Raw genomic sequence first — 21,192 nt, 5'->3', positions numbered from 1 at the left:
GAACACTTTTTATTGAAGACTCTTCCCTCCCCTCCCCTACCCACCACCACCACCACCACCACCACCACCACCACCACCACACACACACACACACAAACCGTCCTTAAGCCGAACCAGGATAATTGAACTAAATGATTGATTCCAAGTCAGACGTTAAGTCGCCTCAAGAGAAGACAACCCGCTTCTCTACACGGATACAGAGAAAAAAGAACGACATAAATACCGAGCAAAATATACTCCTTTGACCTCTTTTCCATTTACAAGCTACCCCTGCCGAGTCATACTTAATATATAATAAATAACTTGATAAATAAATAAACAAACAAGCGCACGATGTAAAGGGACGCTATCGAGGACCTCGGCTTCCTTGCACTTGCCGCCATGTTGAGGGACGAAGATGGTCTTCGTACCGCATTCGTGCAGCATTTGCCTCGTCTTTCTGGAATTAGTCTAGCACTCTCCTTCCCTTAGGATTGCTCTGACATTCATCCTTTTCCTATTAGTCCGAGTTTCATTCTTCCCTTAACCATTGGGCTATTTCCTCTTCCCTTTTGCATTAGCCTGACGTTTCCTGTCTTTTTTTAGCATCAGTCTACATTTCCTTCTTCCATTTATCATTAGTCTAACAGTTCCCTCTTTTCTTTCTTTCTTTCTTTTTCTTCAGACATTTTCTTTGCATGTTCCCTACACGTGATTCTTTTTCTTCTCTCGGCGTTTGAAAAGGCCAAGAGAACTCTCCGATCGAAGGAGACGCGAAATTATGTCTCATTCACCCTGGACGGACAACTCTGATTTGCGGGCCGCTCATTCGCAAGAAAAGCGTGTCGCCGTGGGTTATCGCTCTTAAAGTGGGAACCTAATAATCAGGGAAAGATTCATCAACGATTAAGACAGGAGAGAGAGAAGGAAGAGATAGAGATAGAGGGAGCAGGACATTCAAGAAGAAGGAAAAGGATTTTTCAAGACCAGCGGAAACCATGAATCCGTGTCTTCCTAATTCTTGAAGAACTGCGTGACAAAATGTCGTCCCTCCTTTGTCAAGTTTGACTTAGCAAATACTGAGAGAGATTTTATCAAAAAATAAAAAGTGAAGAAAAAAAGAAAGAAAAATATTTTATGACTGTGTCCTGCACTCACCACATCGCAAACCGAAATCTTTTCTCATACAACTGAATGTTACAGATAGACTGAACGGTGTAGACTCGGCAAGAAAGGGCAACCTGTTGTCAATCATATTAAGTAAAGAAAAATCTTTGAAATAAATAATTCTATGTCCAAAACAAAACATGAAAACAAACAAACAAAAACAATCAGCAGCTCCTATATTTTTCTCTTCATTTTCGGAAAGGAGACAAAGAGTTAGAATTACAATACTGTTTTCATCGGTTGCCATTTGCATTCCTTTTGTAGCTTTGTTTCCGTTTCTCCCTCATCAGGAGGTAAGTCAATTGTCTAACAGCTAGTAGTTTCTTTGCTCGTGCGCTGGGTGGCAGCACTTTCTCTTGCCGCTCCACGCGCGTAAGTGGAGGAGGCGAGTGTTCCGCTTGTCAACTAGGTAAACAGTCTTGACCTGAAAAACGAAGTAGGTCAAGCTGCTGGCGGAGACTAATCAGGCTGAGGGCGTGAGATTTTTCCAGCTTAGGTGGAGGTTCCCTTTCGCCCCATCCCCCATTCCTCGATGGGGTTATACCATCAGGCAAGTGGGGAGAACCTCCGACGATCGAGGCATTCAGCGCATGTGTACAAACAGTGGAAGATGGCAGCCAGATGCATGTAAGAAGGAAGAGAAGGACAACAGCACTTTTCGGTGAAACTCGTCCAGCGAATTTTTGGTCTTGTTATTTTCTTTTCTTCTTCCTCTTCTCCATTGCATCGTGTGGGGTAACCACATTGCCCCCGGGCAAGCAAACAGTTACCGTTCCTGGACCGTTGACCTAGTTCAGTAGCACAGCTCACAAGTGGGACAGCTGTTGTTTCCTCCAGACCGGCCCATGAAATCAGGTCATCTCCCCCTCCTCTCGAGTCCCCCTACCCCGCCCTTGTATCTCCCTTAATAAGATTTTCTTACGCGTGCTCACAATTCTCTCGCCGTGTTCGTGCCACGCTCTTTATCTCGGTGATGCTGGAACGAGAACATCGCCAAACAAACCCACCCACCGCCATTTATGTTTGTGTGTTTGTGGGGGGTCCTAGGGGTGAAATACAGAACTCCCTCCCCAGTCTCTGTTACCACGATCCGCTTACCTCCGAGTTCTTATTTTTCTTTACGGCGACTTGTAATAATTTATTTTATAGTTTAAGTATTTCCACCGATCTCGCCCACCCCTGTCCAACAAAAACAAGCATTCATTAAAATATGATATTCATTATTTAAAATCACAGCAACAATAGAGAGAATTTCCTCTACTACCGCAGCTTTCATTGAACTACCGGCAGATTGATATGACATTAATTAAGCAATGGTCGTCCATGATACTTACTTCGCAGACTCCAAGAAAGAGGTTAGTTGTTTTGAACTCTACTTTCTGCTTTCATTCCTAAATAATTAAACTAATCAGATTTGTACAGCTACTGAAAAAAAAAAAAAAAAAAGAAAGAAAGAAAGAAAAAATCTCCTGCAGTCACTGACATATGATCCTGATTTTCGGGGCTGTAAGATGAGAACAGTTATTAAAATATAAAGTACCAAATATTATCCATGTGAGTGTGTTCTAATTACTCATTTGACATTACAAAAAAAGTTGTGAAATATCGGAAAACACACCGTTATTATTATTACCATGTGACATGTGATTTAACACTTTGATTATTCCCTCTGTTGGATTAACCACCAATATTTTCCACATTAATTAAAGCAAGCTGTCTTTAGTTTAACTTCTCCAACAATGACTAGCAAAAATCCTCTATATTATTAGAAGATATTAGTCTAAACAGTGTATTCTAATTCTTCGTAGTTCAACAAAAGCCAGAAGCTCGATGGTCGTGGTGGACTAGGCCACGAGCGGAGGGGGAACAAAAAAGGCGAAAGGTGATATTTATCCTCCTCCCTGGATGGGTATCGCATTACCTTCTCTCTACATTGCGCACATACTTCTCGGAAAGAAAAGTTCTTGGCAGCTGCACAGAAATTAGAGGTTGTCTCGCGACCCTGTGATTTGGACGTGTGTGCTTTATTTGATTAAAACCTCGACAGCAGCGCAGCTTCTGAAACAAATGACGGGGCAGAACTGATGCCAAGATAACTATTAACCGAAATCTTTCTTCTTTCTTTTTTTCTTCAATACACGAGCCCACAAATAATCCCCACACACAGAAAGGGGTGGAAAACGTGTCGCAGCAAAATGGAGCGTAGTCAAGGTAACAGCCAATGGGGATGGTCGGGCATCTGTAAAAGACATCGCAGGTTCTGTGACCTTTGTACGGTAGACCGTTAGGTTTTTGTTTGTGAGGAGAGAGGAGGAGAGAACTTGAATTGACAGGAATTATGCGAAGGATGCATCACCAGACATGATGGTTTGAGACTTGAGAATACTGAAGGTAGGTTAGTCCCAGGTTATACTTCGTCCTATTAGTGTCTGGACAAGTCTTGTGGACGATGTTCGTGAGGTACACATGCACCCGGTGAAATCGGACTTCGTACACACACCAAGTAAAACTTGTCCAACATTCTAAACATCCACATAAACACCCGACAAAAGAAGTGAGGGAGAGTAACATGATAGTATGCCTTTATAATCTTGTTTTCCTGATTCATTGTTTCAGATTTCGGGTATTTTGACAAAGAAACAAACATGGATAACGCACTCTAGTGTTTTCAACCATGTTTATCTCAAACACGATCAAACCTTATTCTAAGATTCAAGCCAACGTTCGTCGATAACCTTGTAAATAAAGTTTTATTTTAAACATCTATTAACCTTTTTATTTTGTAGACCCTCGTAGGAGTCCAATTGAAGCTGGAAGCAGAAGAAAGTTTAGAAAAACAGGTTTTATCTGATTCTTGTCAACCTATTTCTGAAAGGTTGAAACCTGGTTCACCAGCACACCAGTAGGACAAGGGCACTGTGAGACAACAACGAGCCAGCGGGGAAGAAGAAAGAAGAGGTCAAGACACAGAGCGCGAGTCCTGATCCATGGGAGAACATTTCTCACAATAAAGTCAAGAGGTGAAAAGGACTCCTGGGCTGGTTTGCATGTGAGACTTTTAAAGTAAGTCTGGTCTCAAGCGCAAGTCGACTTAGCTAAGTATGGTCCTAGCAGTCCATTGTCACTCAAGACTCACAGCTCAAGACTCATTTTCAAGACTCGCATGCACACCAGACGTGAGTCGAAACACTTGGGTTTAACATTAAGTGCGACTTAAGACTCACATGCAAACCACCGCTAAAGCTGCTAATGAGCGGCGGAATCGATAAGTTATTTCGTTATTTCTTCGGGTATCGATCATCAACGGTCTTCCAACAAAGCAGACGATGGCGAGGCAGTCATGCCAACTGCTCATTACTCAATGGCAGTGGAGGTACCGTTCCTGTCAGTGAGCTGTCTGCGTGTCCACAGCCTCCGTGGACAGCCAGAGATGCCGAGAGCTCGGTGTAGAAACACTAAGCTAACTTACAATAGGTCATCAACATCCGTTGTGAGTGTGAATGAGTAAATGAGCCAACACAGATGAGGTTTGTACTAATGAGCATGCACGTGAGCGCCTCTGAAAAGGCTGTTCAGGAGGTAAGGGACAGAACAAATGATGGGGTATTGTGGGGTATCTAGTCTGAGAAGGCAGAAGGCGTCGGCGGGGAAACTATTTGTCATTAAACAGTACTCGGAAATACATTTTGCAAATCTGCTCAGAGAGGAAGAGGTGCAGCGCCACCCAGTGGCGTCTTTGCATGGCCAATGATTCCTGGCTACGACATCCGTCTTGTCATCCTTGCCCACCACTTAACAACAGCCATCTTCTCTGCCTAACAGCCAACCACCTTCCAACTAACTTCGTCAGTGTCCAAGTCACGTGACACAAGCCTTGACTTCGCTCATCAACACATACTACAAACAGAGAAAATTCTGCTGGTGATTGGATGATCTTGTTTGTTCAAGGATGCTTGCGGACCGTCCTGTCATTGAAGGACTAGCGAGGTGCTAAATGTTTTTCCAAGAACACAGATATTGTTTCCCAAAATTTAAGCCAATGCACCTTTCGGTTCTCGAGATATAAAGGTGCAAATATCACCAAATAGCGAAAGAGGTAACTTCACATCAAGACATAGATACACTTTACTAACAGATGGTCCCATTGGCTAAGGGCAGGCCCTCACATGTTTCCATGTACAACCCTGACGTCATTGAGTTGCATGGTGGCGTCTGTACTGAACCAAACGACTGGTTATGAAACTGCCGACAAAACGGTAACTCCAGAGTATGGTAGCAGAGGGGCGAGAATATAAAACAAAAATTATTTAAACTTTTATTTCTTCTTGACTAAGAAGCTTGAAAGCAAGAGTTAGCGCACCTGGCGAGAATCTGTCAGGTAAACATTAGCGTACACGCTGGCAACGTGTTACATAAACATTAGCGTACGCGTTGAAAATCTTGACATAAACAGTGGAGTAGATACCAGCATCCGCACGTGGTGCTCGCCCCTTCACATCCCCTTCGGGAGGCTCTTGTCCTCGACACCCATGAACCGACATAAAGCGAACGACTGAGGAGTTTTAAAGGGCAGTAACAGGCGCAAACACGCATTCCCTAACCCACATCAAGCACCGATGTTTGTTCTCTCCCCCTGTTCATTCACATGATTATTCTATTTTCTCTCCCCTTTCTCTCCCCTCCCCCCCTCCGCCTTATTCTTCCTTCCCCCCCGTCCACCTTCACTCTCCATGGAGCGCTCGCCCTACATTTGTCTTGTGTCAACATCCAACACTAGTACTTCTTGGCCCCTCCGGTCCCTACTCCCCCCTCTTTCCTCCAAACTTCACCCCTCCTTCAAATCCTTTCTGAATTCTCGTTCTTCTGAAGAAATTTGGAAAAGGAACTGTTTATCTTGAACTGCTCACGAGGACCATAAGCTGTCTCGAGAGGAGTAGGCCATTTTTACCTAGGCGGTGGCCGGCTGCAGGGCAAGACTCCTCCTCCTCCTCCTCCTCTCCCCCTCAGTTTTTGACATCAAACAGCATCTACACCCAGTAAAGGCCTCACTCCGCCCACCTGTCTTGTTAGCATCAGGCAGGAAATCGCTGAAGCACTCGAAACTCGGAGACTTCTGAGCTGGATATATCTTCTATGTTCGCCAAATTCTTGCATAAATTCTTGCATACAAAAGTTTCTTAACATAGTCACATATTCGACAATGTGTTACAAAGACTATTTAAAGGAGTAGTGGGGAGCAAGATATGTATCCACTGAATCGGTTCTCGAGATACACTGATAAAAAACACGAGGGAAGAGAGAAAGAGAACAACATGGGCATCAGGGACTAGAGATGGAAACTTTGAAAAGTTTTAGTCAACACGAGACTGGGGACCTGTGGAAATGATGTGGATCTCTGTCTCTTTCTAAAAATAGTTGTGTTTGAATGTTTGTAGGTATGTATGTCAATAACATAATTTCCCGTGTGTGTGTGTGTGGGTGGATTCTATCCAGATGTGGGGAAATAGTATATTCATTGAATTCCTCCACTCATGCTTCTAATAATAGAATTTTGTAGTAGGGATGGTGAAGAGTAGCACCGGTAGTGTTGCAATGAGACGATTACCTATATTTTCTATAAATACACACCCGTGCAGACATGGATCCACCCACCAGAATAGAAATAATAGAAGCAGCAAAAAAATATTCAGACATGGCAAGGAAAGAGGTGAAGTGAGCGCCAAGGAAATGGTGTCTAAATATGGACGAGCTCTGGAAACACGAAAAGGGTGTTAGCAAATCATGAGTGAGAATGCTGACATAGGATATTACTTGACCCTTTGGGTCTGACAAAGACTGAATGAATGCATCAGTCATGTATCAGCAGATAATACAGAATATTTTAGGTGTTTCAGCATTTCAAGACAGTCCTGAATGAGAATGATACATCACACGCAAGTTTTCATTGAATGCTTTTGTTGGCAACGAGGTTTACCTGAGACATTTTTTGAAAGGTCAGTTTAAAACATTGATGGATGCACATCAGGACAGAAATATCCACATAAATATATTATAAATGTGTGTCATAAAGAATGTGAGGAAGAGTGAACATCCGTTGCAGGACATCTCTTATGATGTAACAAGAAGTATATGGGACAGCCAAACAGGATCTCAAACTGGAGAACCAAACAGATTCATTCCTAACAACAACAACAACAACAACAACAACAACAACAAAAACAACAAAAACAACAAAAAACAACAAACAAAAAAACCAAAAACAATATACAAAATACAAACCAAAAAAAACCAAAAACAAAATACAAAAAAAAAAAAAAAAACCAAAAACAAAATACAATTAACAGGAAACTACATTCACGGGTATTTTCAGGCCGTGTACCTGGGTAGGTGGCTACACGTGATTTAAATGCTTTACGGTAACAGTTCCACAACCCTGACCTAATCACGAAGGAAGAAATAAAAAGAAAGCCATGACAAATTACCAGTGGAGTTTATTCTGGCTCGGACGGTCGTGGCCTTTGATAGTCTCAGCGCGCGCCGTTGGTTGTCGTCGCAGCCGTGAGATAAATTGGCGGCTGAAGTCACGTAATATCACGTGGAGTGTACGTCCTGCGTCGAGAGCGCATGATAAATTACCTACTCCAAGCCCTCGCCAGTTATAGTAAGAGTTCAGGTGTATTAATAGCAACACGGCGTGTGAATCCAAATCGAGATACACTCACACAGACACACAATCACAGACCCACACACACAAACACACAGACACAGACTCACATACACACAAACACGCAATCACACAGACTCGCACACACACAAACACAGGCGCTCGTTTTCGTGCATGTATTTTTGTAATATGCTTCTCACACGCAGAAACCCATTTAACCAGCATGAATTCAAATTTTCCAGTTAACTACTAAAACGAGGCAAGAGACTACAAAGCTTCCGGTTTAGTCACATTCTTTGTTACGGCTCGCCGAGACTAACAACTTTGCTAAGTGTTGGTCTTGGCAGACAGACAGCAGTCCACCTTACATATCCATGATGTCAGACTTCGTTGTTCTGAACGGTGTAGATCGTGATGATGAGGTTGACAACAAGACTAGGTTTCCTCTGCATTGCGAGAAACCAAAAAAAAGGTAGACAAAAAAAGAGAGGGTGCATTTTCCAGCTGCACCGGTTTGTCCTCTACTTTCGTTGTCTCTGATAACTCATCAATTAATTAAGCTCCGGGTAGCTCGCTCCTGTTTGCTTACTGCGTGCTTCTGTCAAGACTGATAGTCACCGATGGAACTCATTTATTTTCTAACAGGCGTGGTTATCTAGCAAAAAATGTTGGCACTTTGTGAGGACAATAAACAGTATTTCTGGACTTCTTGGTCTATAAATAGTTTTATCTTGGTTGTGAGTCACTAGTGTAGCCTTGTAACTGGATGAATATAGTAGATTATTTTTAACTTATCGTCAGAACATTTTATCCGCTGACAGAGTAATAAATAATTAAAAAAGACAGAATAAAACCACCATTACCTACCACAGTGAAAGAGAATATATATATCACATGTATGGTGAAAATAGAAACAATTACTTACGATTATTGTCTGTTTAAGAATGAGTGTTTTCAAGCTGCTGGCAATAATTTATTAGACATCTAAATTTGCAGACTAATGGGTCAGTAAATATGTTGTAATTGGCATCCAATGTCTGTCTGCCGGTGTCTGTAATCATCAGGGAGCGCTAATGTCTTTCCATTAATTTTTTTTCTGGTTTCCCTTCTTAAAAATGTCTATTAATAAAGAAATATATGGTCTTTGCCTGAATCTCTTAGGACAAGTCTCTTATATTAGAACCCGATCTCTAAAAATAAGGAGAGTTAGGTAACACAGACATGTTTGAAGGTTTGATGAACAAAGGAGACTAAACATCCGACATTGCCAAAGATGAAAGACTGAGTGTGTCTTTGTCCAGACATGACCTGCTGGGCCTTGCAAGAAAGGCAGAAAAACAGAAAGACCTTCCAAGTTTAACCTTCTAGTCCCCAGTTGCACTTGCAAGCCAAGATTGTATGTATACCCACCAACAAAATGATGGAACTGATCCCCTTTCCCTGTATCTTCACTCTCATTAACTAATGGATGCTCATGGAAAAGCTGTCACAAACTCATCTTTGCACAAACTACAAATAAAACACGTTCATCTACTCAATTCCAGGACATATTCCCACTTTACCTTCTCCCCTCTCCAAGTGTTCAAGCTACTGTAATGTAGTCACGTGATCATTACTAAACAGCTTCGTCAATCAGTCGAGTGTCGGGACCTCAAGTCACCTTCATTTAGAAAAAAAAATATTTATTCACTGACCCTCATTTTGTTTGTGGATATCATTCTCAACTCCTAACTTATTTTCGCTGTGACGCATTCCACCCACCCACACACCCACCCACCTACACACCCACCCACACACCTCCTCTCTCTCTCTTTCTGGAACTGCTTTGATCTTTTCGGGGTTCCTCGGTCGTCAGGGGGAGGGGGAGGCCGGCTAAATATGGACGCTGAATGCAGAGGTTGCAGTTGGCGCTGGCTTGTCACAGCTGCAGGCTGTCTAAATGCAGCTGTGCGCTAAACCCAGTGACCCCGACACCAATGAGGTCGAGTCACCGAACAAATGAGGTCAGGCGTCTGTCTTATCGTCTGGCGATGTCGGACGGTAGGTTGTCAGCAGTTTAACGAAGCGACTTTTGATGAGCTTCTCTTGCTGGGCTTCAAATCATGTTCTGGAAACACTCTGTGGGCAATATTGAGTGAAACACGTTCGTCAGGATATTAACCACAAAAAGAAAGACTTGTATTAATAAACAAAAGTTTAGGAAAACAAAATCTCTTCATCTGGTTCTCGTAATGATTTCAAGCACAGTTGTTTTTTTTTTGGTTTTTTTTTTTTTTTTTTTTGTTTATTTGTTTGTTTGATTGGGTTTTTTTTGTTTATTTGTTTGTTTGTTTGTTTTTTTTGCCTGCATTTGATGGTAGGTATAGGATAATTTTAAGGTAAAACAAATATTTTAAAATATCGTTATACGTAAACAAATGATACTTTTGGTGTGTCTTTGAGACTTTGTATATAGAATCCTATCTAGGTAGGTAAATAAATAGGAAAATAGCTAGGCAAGTGAAGGGGCGAGGATGGATTTTTCAAGCTTTTTCTAAGTCTACAATTATTTTCTATTCATCCGTTTCTATCTCTCAGTTACCCACCCACGCACGTACGCACTCACGTAAACTCTTGTAATCTCTCACTGGTTCATGAATATAATTACTTTGTAGTTTAAGCTCAGGAACTTCCATGTTGTAATAGTTCCAAATCCTGCAAGCTAGACTAGCACACCAATGGTTTACCTCAGATACACTCGGCTTCTAGTAGCGGCTTGGCTACAAGATCGGCTACAGAGGTCAGTAACCGCCAGAAGGAAATAACCAGAACATCTTTTGTGGAGTGGCTCGCAGGTGGTCACCCATTCGAAATAAGACATTTATATTGAGCTACATAAAGCCCACAACGGCTTTACAGCCACACTTCAGCGCTCGCGACACGTCACGCAGCTACAGACACACGAACATCATGGTCGACGCCCACTGCTGTAAACTTTTTCTTATAAAAGTAAATCTTTAAAGATCTAGTAACGATGCAAAGTTTTTTTTTAATAATTATTTCCTGATAATATTTCCCATGATAAGTGTTCACGTCCTTTTCCCGTTCTCGAGACACACATACAAACATCACCATGCACAGAAAGATGTCAACGCCTGACGTCACGTTTGTCCTCAGATGCATCTTGGTCCCAGCGCTCTCATTGGCTGAAGCCTTCAAACTTAAACGTATCCATGTACAATCCCGACGTTAGTGATTTTAACCTCTTGTACAAGGTTTATACCGTGATTAGGCAAAAATAAATGCATCCCATTTGACCTTTAAGGTTTTTTTACGCCTGGCGCGTGCTTCACGTGCGTGACAAGTGCATCGTCAGCCCTGGAGTCAAGAGGACAAGCGTGGGTTCACACACAGGGTCACGCCCTATCGTTCTGTCAAGAGACCAACCCCTTACAATTACTTGCATCAGCGTGGTGACAAAAGTCGAGTTATTCTCCAGGGTTCTGTTACCGCAGAACTCACCCAACTGACAAAGTAACGGCTGTTAACGATGGGCTGCATCATGTCGTGAGTCAGCAAGTAAACCGCCAGCAGCACACGATGATGCAATGAGCTGTAAAATTCTGAGTTATTAGTGTAGTTTTGCCGAGTCAGTAGCTGAGGTCATCACGGTGAGATAGTCCAGGCCTCTCGTGAGATTAGAGCTCGACTGGCTTCTACCGTCTGTCTGCCAACAGTCTTCGCTACATTCGTAGTGGTCCACGTGCCTGGACCCAGCCTGCTGTCTTCAAGACAGTCTTTGTCAACGAAAGCACTTCCTTTGTGTCTTAGCATGAAACCTAAACATGCAAACACCTACAGACACGCGCACACACAGAGGCGAGAAAGGCCAATCACGAAGACGTCCACATATATAAAATAGTAAAATAAAATATAATAAAATAAATGGGATTCAAGTTCTTGCTGCTCCTGCAACCAAACACTTTTATTCGGTCGGGTTGTGACTTGCCTAACATGGTGACACTGTTCTAGTTACTCTTAGTGCGCAGAGGTCATAAGACACATCGCAGAAAACATCAATGAAGAGGTAGGTGAGGCAGCATGGACGATTTAATTTTCTTCTAAAAGACAAAACAAAACAAAACAAAAAAACAACCCCGAGATACCGGGCTAGGGGTAGAGGGGAGTCCTAATTTCAATACCCTTATTTCCCACCAACCACCCCCTAGCACAAGGTCCACGACTCCCACAAAGCAGGTGGCGCGCACTTTTAAGAACGCCGCCATTAGGCCGACAGGTAACGCACGACGCAGGTGAGAGGTGGCGCTCATGTTCGCCCTCTGTACCTCGCGCCCGCATCACACGATTACAAATCAATAGCCAGTCAAGGAAGCGAACATTCCTTGCTGCCGGAAGTGCCAGCTATGGTTATTGTTATGGCAAATATTGTCCTTTAACACTGCGTTATTTGCAGGCGAGTTCTGTTTGACCTCCCGCAGACCTGGCAAAGCCTGCGGCAAACAAATCTTTAGCTTCACGTAGCACATTCTGTTGCGAAAAAAGACTCATTGTCTTAATCTGTATTAAATCTTAATCAGTAAAAACACTAAAAAGCAAGAAAAGAGAGTTACAGAAGAAAAAAGTATGAATAAAATAAATGTAAAAAAGAAACAAAGAAAGAAGGAAAGAAAAACGAAAGGACAGACAAACATATAAATAAACAAAATAAAAATAAAGATTGTAAAATAAAAATATACATCTGTATTTACCAACACGTTTGAGTCGATCTGTATAGTGAGTCTAACGAATTTACTCACACGTGTGATCGTAAAAAAAAATAAAAATAAAGGTTAGCGTGCAAGAAAAATGCAAAGACCACTCATGGCCGCCTCGGGGTGCGAACGCCTGTGAGGCCAGTTGCGCCATTTGCTGCTGGTGCAGAGTATTTGCCAGTAGTTGTCGTCGTCGCAGTGGAAGCTGTGGCCATAGTGGGTATCGACCTGCAGCTATGGACTAGAAATGAACGGCTAATACCGGATGCAGGAGCGGAGGTGAAGACAAAATAAAGTCTTGAAGCTTCTGTACAGAGAATACTCGTGGAGAAGGAAACTCTGTCAAAATTGTGTTCGGGTAAATAGTCTGTGCATACGCACATAAATACAAACAAAAAAGTCCAAGCCCATTTGGGAGATTAAGAGTTATTTCAGGAAGACAAATTTTCGTTCAGTGTTCAACAAAGTCTTCGAGAACTTCTCTCAAAGCTTCGACCAACAAAGAGAACCGCTTGAGCCCCACCCCAGTCCCACCTATCCACCCGCTTCTATTGCAAAACATCTCCGGCAGCATGACTGATCCAGCCTTCTTGCTGGCCATCCATCCATCCTTCTCTGTCAGGTGAGCTTCGCCGTTATTGTTCGGAAGAGAGAATCGGAAGTTGATAACAAGACGAGCTTCACTTCTCCAGGAAGAGTTACGTCAGCCATCCTCCTCCTCCTTCCTGCTGTTCTGGCACTTTCTCCACTGACAGCCGCTCACGGGCCTTTGTTCAGCTGGAATGAGATTTATGTTAGTCACGATGTAAATGTCACAAGAACTGGTACATGGGAAACACCACACCCAGAAAAAAACCATCCTCAGCTCGCAGTCAGGACGAGAATGTGGGGGGTTCGTAGTTTATGTTGACTGGTTTCCACCCACCACCATATCTCCTTCTTCGTTCAGTTCTTTATCAAACATTTATACTCTCAAATTACATTATCTGGTCTGTAAAGTTACGACAGTACCGACCTATCTCCATTATTGATGAACTATTTTTGACCCCAGACCTTCTTGATGAATCTTGCGAGATAATTATTCTTGACCTGGATGCTGTGTTGGTTTCCCTTGACCTCTTAAGAAATTCTGTAAATATTTCTTTTTTAATGTCTCCAAAGCATTCAAGAGCAATACTCAGTCCTGTTTAGTTTCCCGAGTTGCCTCTTAAGGAGGTATTGTTTCATTGCCTCCATCCCTGACGAATGTCGGTTATGAATACTAACCGCTCGCGCAAACGACAGTCGTGGCAGGACCACAATACACTATCCTCCACTGGCGACAACCATGTTGTCTAGCCACATTCAGTCAAGAACGGCTTTCCTGCTAGCCAGCCTTATACTCAAGAGAGAGAGAAAGAAAAAGAAAGAGCTACGTAACGATAATAGAGAAAGAAAAAAAAAAAAAGCCCTCGCGCCGAGATCGCCTCCGAGATAGGACGAGTCTCTTCTGACTCGCCATTTGCGGGTGATGACGCAATAAAATAGGTGCTCGCGCACGCCGGAAGCGGATGCAGAGAAGTTGGGGCGCTCCACTGGCTTGTTCTATCTACAGGCCGGGCGTGCTGCCAGCGTCAGGTAGCCGGCACTTGCTCACTCTTCTCACGCAGGCGGCTCGAATATGGCACCGGGCACACATGGATCTTCCTAATGCTTACAAATGCCCTGTGACCATTAATAAATCATGCGACGTTTTCATTTATTCTTTCTTTTCTTCTTCTCCTCTTCCTCCACCACTCATCCCTCCCCTTCTCTTCCCTCCCCCTTGTCACGATCGCCTTCACTTCCTCGCTGGCGATGGCTCCCAAGATTCGCTCCAGGTCGTTGAACTCTCGCAAATGAAAGCGTGCTTAGGGCCCGTATACCATCGCCGGTACTTTCACGGTCGATACACAGGGGTCGGGGGGGTCGGGGGTCGGGGGTGGCGGATGCTGAAGAGACTGTCAAGAGTCTGGGACGCAGAGGTAGTTACGAGGCTGTTGTCAACAAAGAAACAGACCATGGATAATGAAGTCTCAGGGCCTCTTGCCTGCTTTCTGAACTCCTTTGTGCGGTTCACTCCTCTTCCATCCCTGCTCAGTATTTTTTTTTTTTTTTTTTTTTTGAGACATGGAGAATGCTTTGAAATCTGTCACATGACCTTGGTCCTTTGTGGAAAGCGAAGACATTCCAGACCTCATTAGCTTCCGTAAGGACTTTGCTGTAATCTGTTTTATTTTTAATGAGCAGAAGCCCTCGACTCCAAGTAGCTGTTACAGCTTCCTGCTTGTCAGGCAACGGCATCCGAAGGAGTTTCAGAGAGTAAGTAAGAGAAGAAAGAATTTAACAGGGTGGAGGATAGTGGGTAAGGGGGAGGTAATCGAGAAAGGGTCTCCGAGTACGTCCCCAATCGGGGACAAGCCAGCAACCGTCTATTTTTTATGTTGTTTTTGTTTTTTTCAGCTCGTGTCCTTGAGGCACTTTGGGATGGCATCACCATCACTTTTTCTAAGGTGCGGAAGTATGGGCGCTCTGCCAGTAGGAGAAATAACAACAATAAAAAACAAGCAAAACGGTTTGGACTGTTTGCTGATTTGTTTCGAAACGAGCATCGTGGCACTGTCAAAGCCATCAGCCGATGGATGGGTGGGTACGCAGGGTGTAGCTGCTGGTGTTTGGACTGCACAAGAAAATTCCTGTTTCCCATCATTTCATCTGCTGTCTCTCACTCACCAAAGCGCCTGTGAGTAGGGCAGAGGTAGGAGACCATCCAATTCAAAGCTTCAAAAACAATTTCTACTGATCTTACATCAGGGAGGAAGAGAGAGAGAAAAGGAAAAAGAAATGGACTGACATAGAGTCAATAAAAGAAACAAATACAACGATGTACTTACACCGAGGAACAATCAGGAGGACGAACAAAATACTGAAAATCATAATAAAATTCATTCTATTTGTTACGCCACCTAGTGGTGAGCTGCAACCCACGTTGACATGCATTTCATGTGCCATGAGTAATTGATAACGGATTCGAGGAAAGTTGCTAAGACTTATTTACCTCAGTTTCTAGGGCAACCAACAGTAGTAATATATTCTAGAGTACTGATATCACTGATGCTTGGCCAAGACACTTGGATGGTTTCATCCTAAAAGCCGTTGCCAGGTGAAGTGGGAGAAGGAGAAAAGAAGAGTCGCAAATAAATAAAAATAGCCTGGCATCTCTCGAAGAGGTCCATCTATTAACAGCTTATATGTGATTACGTGCTCTGCGTCCTTGAAGACAGAAAAAAGAAAGAAAGAAGGCAAAGATATCTTTCACGGATTACAGTTTGAAATGTTTACTCTGCGTGGGCTTGATTCTTTACTATTTATTCGTCTTTTTCTTGAACCATACCTTCGTTATTCTTTCTTCAGCGAAATGCGCATGTCTTCCTTGTAGCTTCCTTGATAAACACTAGTTTTTGTACATCCCACGTAATCCTTGTCTATCGTTCCGATCGGCGCTGAAGCTATTAATAATGATTCTACCCAAGGAAGCCATTTCGATGAAAAAGGTCTCAAAGTCTCAGCCATAGCATCAAACGGTTGCATCCAGGGGCAGCCATGGAGAGGTATAACAAACAACCAGGAGGCTAAAGTGAGGCGATATACACCTGACCTCATCATGGCTATAAATAGTAACAGTCACGTGTCGCGAACGGTGAATACGTCTCACCCATTCAAAGCTATGAATAGCAACAATCACGTGTAACGAGAAACAATCGTAAGCAATCACAGCTATAAATAGTAACAGTCACGTGTAGTACGAAGTGACAACGAGCATCTTACCCAATCACATCTATAAATAAATAACGGCCAGGTGTAGGGACAGGGAGGAGTATTGTTGTATACATCACAACCGAAGTACAGAGGAGTCAACGCCCTCGAGAACGAACGAAGGAATTTGTGGGGAATAAAATAAATCTCGTTTCATGACTAGAGGTTGCAAAGAACAATATATCATTCCTCGTTTTCCTTACCTAGGTTCTCAGTCCCCCTTTCTTCCCCTCCCTTCGTGTTCTTTTGTCCTCTCTGCGTGCATGTATTTGAGTGATGAATGAAGAACAAGAAGGTCAAGGCGAAGAAGAGAAAGATCACCAACACCAATTAAAACAATGAAAAAAAACTTTTACAAAATTGCGAATTAACTCCTTACCTGGGGACTTGGAGAAGACGAAGTAAGGAAGGTTGACTTTACCGGGGAAGTTCGTATTTGGAATCATCAGTTGGTTGGTGACGGAGCTGCCGCCGTTGGGACCAGCGCTTCTGCTGTCGTCGCCACCGTCGATCTTCTCCTTCTCATAGGCAGGCGATGACCGCCTGCCGTGCTCCCGCTTGCCTTCTTCCTCCTTTCCTCCCTCCTTCTTAGGTAGAAAGAGGAAGTCTTCTAGCTGCTGGATCCAGCGCTTTTTGTGCAGTTCGTCCATCAGAGTCTTGTTGTGGGCCAGGCTGCCCATACCTGGCGCGAAGGACGTGTTGCAGGCGACCTGTTGCACGGACACCAACATTGTCACCGCGGTCAGAGACAGCAGGACCAGGTGCTTGCACATGCGCGAGCGACATCTCTCGGAAACACCGGCGTCCTCCATGACAACAACGTCCAGGTTGAGGTAGTGGTCGTGGGCTGTGGGGTAAGGGGGAGTATTGTTCAATCAAGCTTGAAAACACGCTTTGTTAAACGTCCCAAAAGAAAGTTCTGGCCTCCCACCGGAAGTCTTCACGGTTTTCTGGTCCGTCTTGAGATGAGGCCGAATCGATTTCAATGCGCGTCTTATAGAATTGATTTCGAAACTCTCTCTCTCTCTTCACACACGCGCGCCCAGGACTCAACAGTACTGCATGTTCTACTAAAGTAGAAAGAAAGTTCCAGAAACACCAGGCAGAAAGTACTTTCTTCCCCCTAGCCCTCTCTTCGACTTCAGAAATCTCCGTCCAGAGTTCACGAGCTTGAAAACTGCTCACGAGACCTCAGCCTGAATAAATTAATATCTGCTGCAGGAAGGAGCGGGTGAGTAAAGACTTGTACAACTATGTTTCAGAAGGAAGGAACAACGGAGTGTAGTCTATCACCGAGTCAATACCAACCTCACAGAAGTTGCGTGAAATGTTTTCACCAACTCGCACTATTTCTTTCCATCAATGAACAGATAAATTTGTCAGAGAAGTTTTCCCAACGGGTTTCAGCAGCCTGTAGGTCAATTTTGTTTTTTACATTTCTTGGCGATGAATGGATAATGTCATCGAGTACTGCTGGCTTGCAGGTCGGCGGCCTTGACACACAGAGGTGAAAGTGAAGGGGTCAGGGTGGAAGGTAGAAAGCCTCCTGTGTCTTGTGATAATAAGCAGCGTGCCGGTCGGTCCTCCCCCAGTTGTTGAAACTGTTTTTATCAGGTCCGTCCTCAAGTTAAGACTCGCTAAGCCCAGTGAAGGACTAGTTTAGTGACAGGTGACTGGGCAACAGAAGCCCGCGAGCTGACAGGTGACTGGCCTTTTCTCCAAGCAAAGCCGCAGACTGCGAGTAAAAACTTCGACAGAAATTTTTGGAAGCACTTCATCTGATTGCAGAAGTCTCTTGAACAACTTCTTCCGACGGCAGTTAAATAAATAGCACCTCTTAACTATATATATATATACTTATGTATACCGACGGCATGTAACGAGGGAATGTACAAAGATGGAAAATCAGTTCTTTTCACTTTTTGCCGAGCATCGCGAAAAAAAAGTCTTGGTCAGTGCCGGGCAATAATCTATGTTCAGAAAGTAAGACAAAAGAAGAAATAACCGGGACAGGTTTTGAGAGTCTTGTTCCCTGTACAGTCTTACCGTGAAGAAGGTTGACACAAAATTGGAGTACAGACGCAGGACTAGAGTTGCTGAGTGGTCCAAGAAGATACAGGAACAAGTAGGAGGAACCGAGCTTCGAACAACTTCTCTACGAATAGTAAGACGTTTCCTTTGCGACGGGCAGACTACAGCAAAATGGCAAGCTGGCTCCGCCAAAACTTTTTCTTCTCCCCCATTCACTTTCTCTATCTCTCCCTTGGAACGATTTGCTGTTGAATAATCTCAGACGGACAAACCCCCCAATCCCACCCTGCTCACCCCCCTTTTCTGTCTTATCTGTTTTTCTTTTCCTTTTTCTCTACGCTGGTTCAATCTCTGTATAGATTGTTTACTTTCTGCCAGAATCCTGTCTGGAACAAGCTATTCTCCCGGTTTTTTTTTTTCGGGGGGGTTGGTCCTCCTCCCTCTTTCTACTTCTTCAAAGCTTCAGCAACTGCAGTCAGTCTTGACAATGGCGAGCCGGGGCTTCAGCGATCAATAGCAGGAGGGAGGCTGGTGAAAATTAATTACGCTTGCTGTGCGATGTTCTCATCTGGGATATGAAGTCTTGGTGTCGGTCGGTCGGCCTCCCCCCCGAGTCTTTCTTTCTCTCTCTCCCTCTGTCCTTGCTGAATGCTGTCAAGGCCGCTCTGACGAGGTGCAAAGGGGCATTACACTGTCTGCCCTACTTTTTGGCACGAGGCAAAGTACTTCCCTTGATTGCTTTCTTGCTCTCCGGACCGTCAGTGAAGTCCTCCCCGCAGAAACACTGCACGGGAGAGATTTATATTTCACGGTTGTTGATTTTCCTATCAATCCTAATTATCAAGCCAGCGGGAATTGCAGATGCATGATTACCCCAAACACTGATGTAATTTCGTGGGAAGAGAAGATCACGATGCAACAGAGAAAATAATTAATGGCTAATAAGTTTGTCTCCACACGTCTCGTGAAAAAAAAAATTAAAAAAAAGAAACCCAGAGAAATATGTCAACCTTTTTCTGCGAAGTAATTATTTATCAAGGTGCAGTTTTCTATTTATAGTTTTTTAGCGATTTTTTGTTTTCACTGTTGTTGATTGTACACAAGTCCACCGGCAAAATATGTTGGTTCACAAAGTTTCTGTAATCAAGCTGCGCTCCCTTGATGTTGACTGTCCATCAGCCAATGGAAGAGGCGATGACGTAGACGGCGACGAGCGGGAAAGACGAACCGTGGAACTATTTGTCAGCCGGGCACGGATATCGTTGAAAGAGAAAAAAGAATGTCCAGAGTTTGTCTAGAAGCTTTCGTATCACTGTTAGCAGCAAGAAATCAGCGAGATGTTCCTGTGAAACACAGCAGCCGGAGAGAAGTTTCGAACCCAGTCTTGAAGAGTTTGAACTTCGGCTTAAAGACTTGTGCTGACTCTACGGTCGTCTTTTATTGCTCGGGGCGGGTGGCCGTGTCGGAATGGAAGTGTCCAGACCTCAGCTTGCGTAGAGGGTTTTATGTCAGATGCCGGCCCTGGGGCTAGCGGAGGCTCGGAGCTGCTGGCTAGGTGGTGGTGGCGGTGGTGGTGGTAGTGGTGGTAGTGATGATGGTGTTGGTGGTGTCGGGTGGGCGGGGATGGGTGGTTGTGGTGGTGGTGAACAGGAGCCGTACATGGTGGACGCAAACAAGAAGTCATCACACACCGCCGCCACCACACGAGGAGCCAGCGCGTCAGTACCGGCTCGCTGGCCGGCTGTAGGCACTATCGGAGTGAGGTCAGAGATTCGCCTCCACCATCACCACCACCAGCACCACTGACGCCGCCACAACCGGCAAACTCTGCCTTCTGTTTTACACCTCACCCCAGCCACCCACTCATCCACCCACCCATCCTCACGCGCGCGCGCGCGCTTGTGTTCCTACCCCTCCATCTGGTCCACTCCCACGCAAAGCTTTTCTCTCCCTCCCCCTCCAACAACCTTTTCTCAAGGCCCCGAGACACGATAGAAAACAATCCAGGTTTCCAAAGACGCTTGACTGCTGCGGCCAGTCAGGGGCCTGGATGGCGGTTGCCGCGCTGTGACTCCTCCCGCGAAATGAAAGAAAGAAAAAAAAAAAGAGAGAAGTAAGTTTTTGAACATACAACTCGTGGCGGCTCCGCTCTCCAGCATGCGGGTGGTGCTCCAGGGTAGAAACATCGACGATGAGAAGAGGTAGAGATGACATGCCAGGTTTCTCTCTCCTGGTGGTTCGCCATTGCTGGTTCCGTCGCCAGGTGGCAGAAGGCGGATGAAGGAGAGACAGAAGGTAGGCCGCGATGCCGGCGGTTACACCAGCGGTGGGGAACGCGCGGAGTCGAGTCGAGTGCTTGTAACACACGTGACCCACACTTCGCCACCGAGTTCTGTGTTGAAAGGTTACGAGACAGAATTTCCGTGCACATTACATCAAGGTGTAATGATTCGCTTTTGAATCACTAACGGGTTTTCATTATTTCTATGAAAAAGCGGCGTTGCAAATATTGTGAAGAGTAGAGTTGTTGTTGTAGATGTCGTGTGATGTAGACATTTAAAAAAAAAGTAGGTCGAGAAGGTCCCCTGACCTCATTGTCGTAGAGAAGTGAGCGTTAAGTTATCTCAGGGTCAACTTTTTTGTGAGGGTGGTGCCCCTCTCGTAGTCCTTGCCCCTTACCTTCCCCACCCCTTATACGGAGTCAGGTACCCGCATGACATTTGGGTCAGAAGTACCCCGCGTCACACGGGTATCAACGTGAGTAGT

The 21,192-nt window shown here is 44.4% G+C and overlaps 1 protein-coding gene across 1 annotated transcript in view; it reads right to left on the bottom strand.

The window, feature by feature from the left end:
* LOC112564196 (inhibin beta A chain-like) overlaps positions 1 to 20,861 on the bottom strand; it is a 40,570-nt gene extending 19,709 nt beyond the window's left edge. Inside the window, exon 1 of the mRNA XM_025238845.1 lies at positions 16,775 to 20,861. Coding sequence (XP_025094630.1) covers positions 16,775 to 17,207 — 433 coding nt within the window. The 5' untranslated portion in view covers positions 17,208 to 20,861. The remainder of the gene's footprint in view (positions 1 to 16,774) is intronic.
* Positions 20,862 to 21,192: the final 331 nt, after the last annotated feature.

The sequence above is a fragment of the Pomacea canaliculata genome, linkage group LG5 (genome assembly GCF_003073045.1).
Source record: "Pomacea canaliculata isolate SZHN2017 linkage group LG5, ASM307304v1, whole genome shotgun sequence".
NCBI lineage: Eukaryota > Metazoa > Mollusca > Gastropoda > Architaenioglossa > Ampullariidae > Pomacea > Pomacea canaliculata.
Note: the sequence above shows the minus strand (reverse complement) of the source record. Positions and strands in the feature narration are given on the sequence as shown.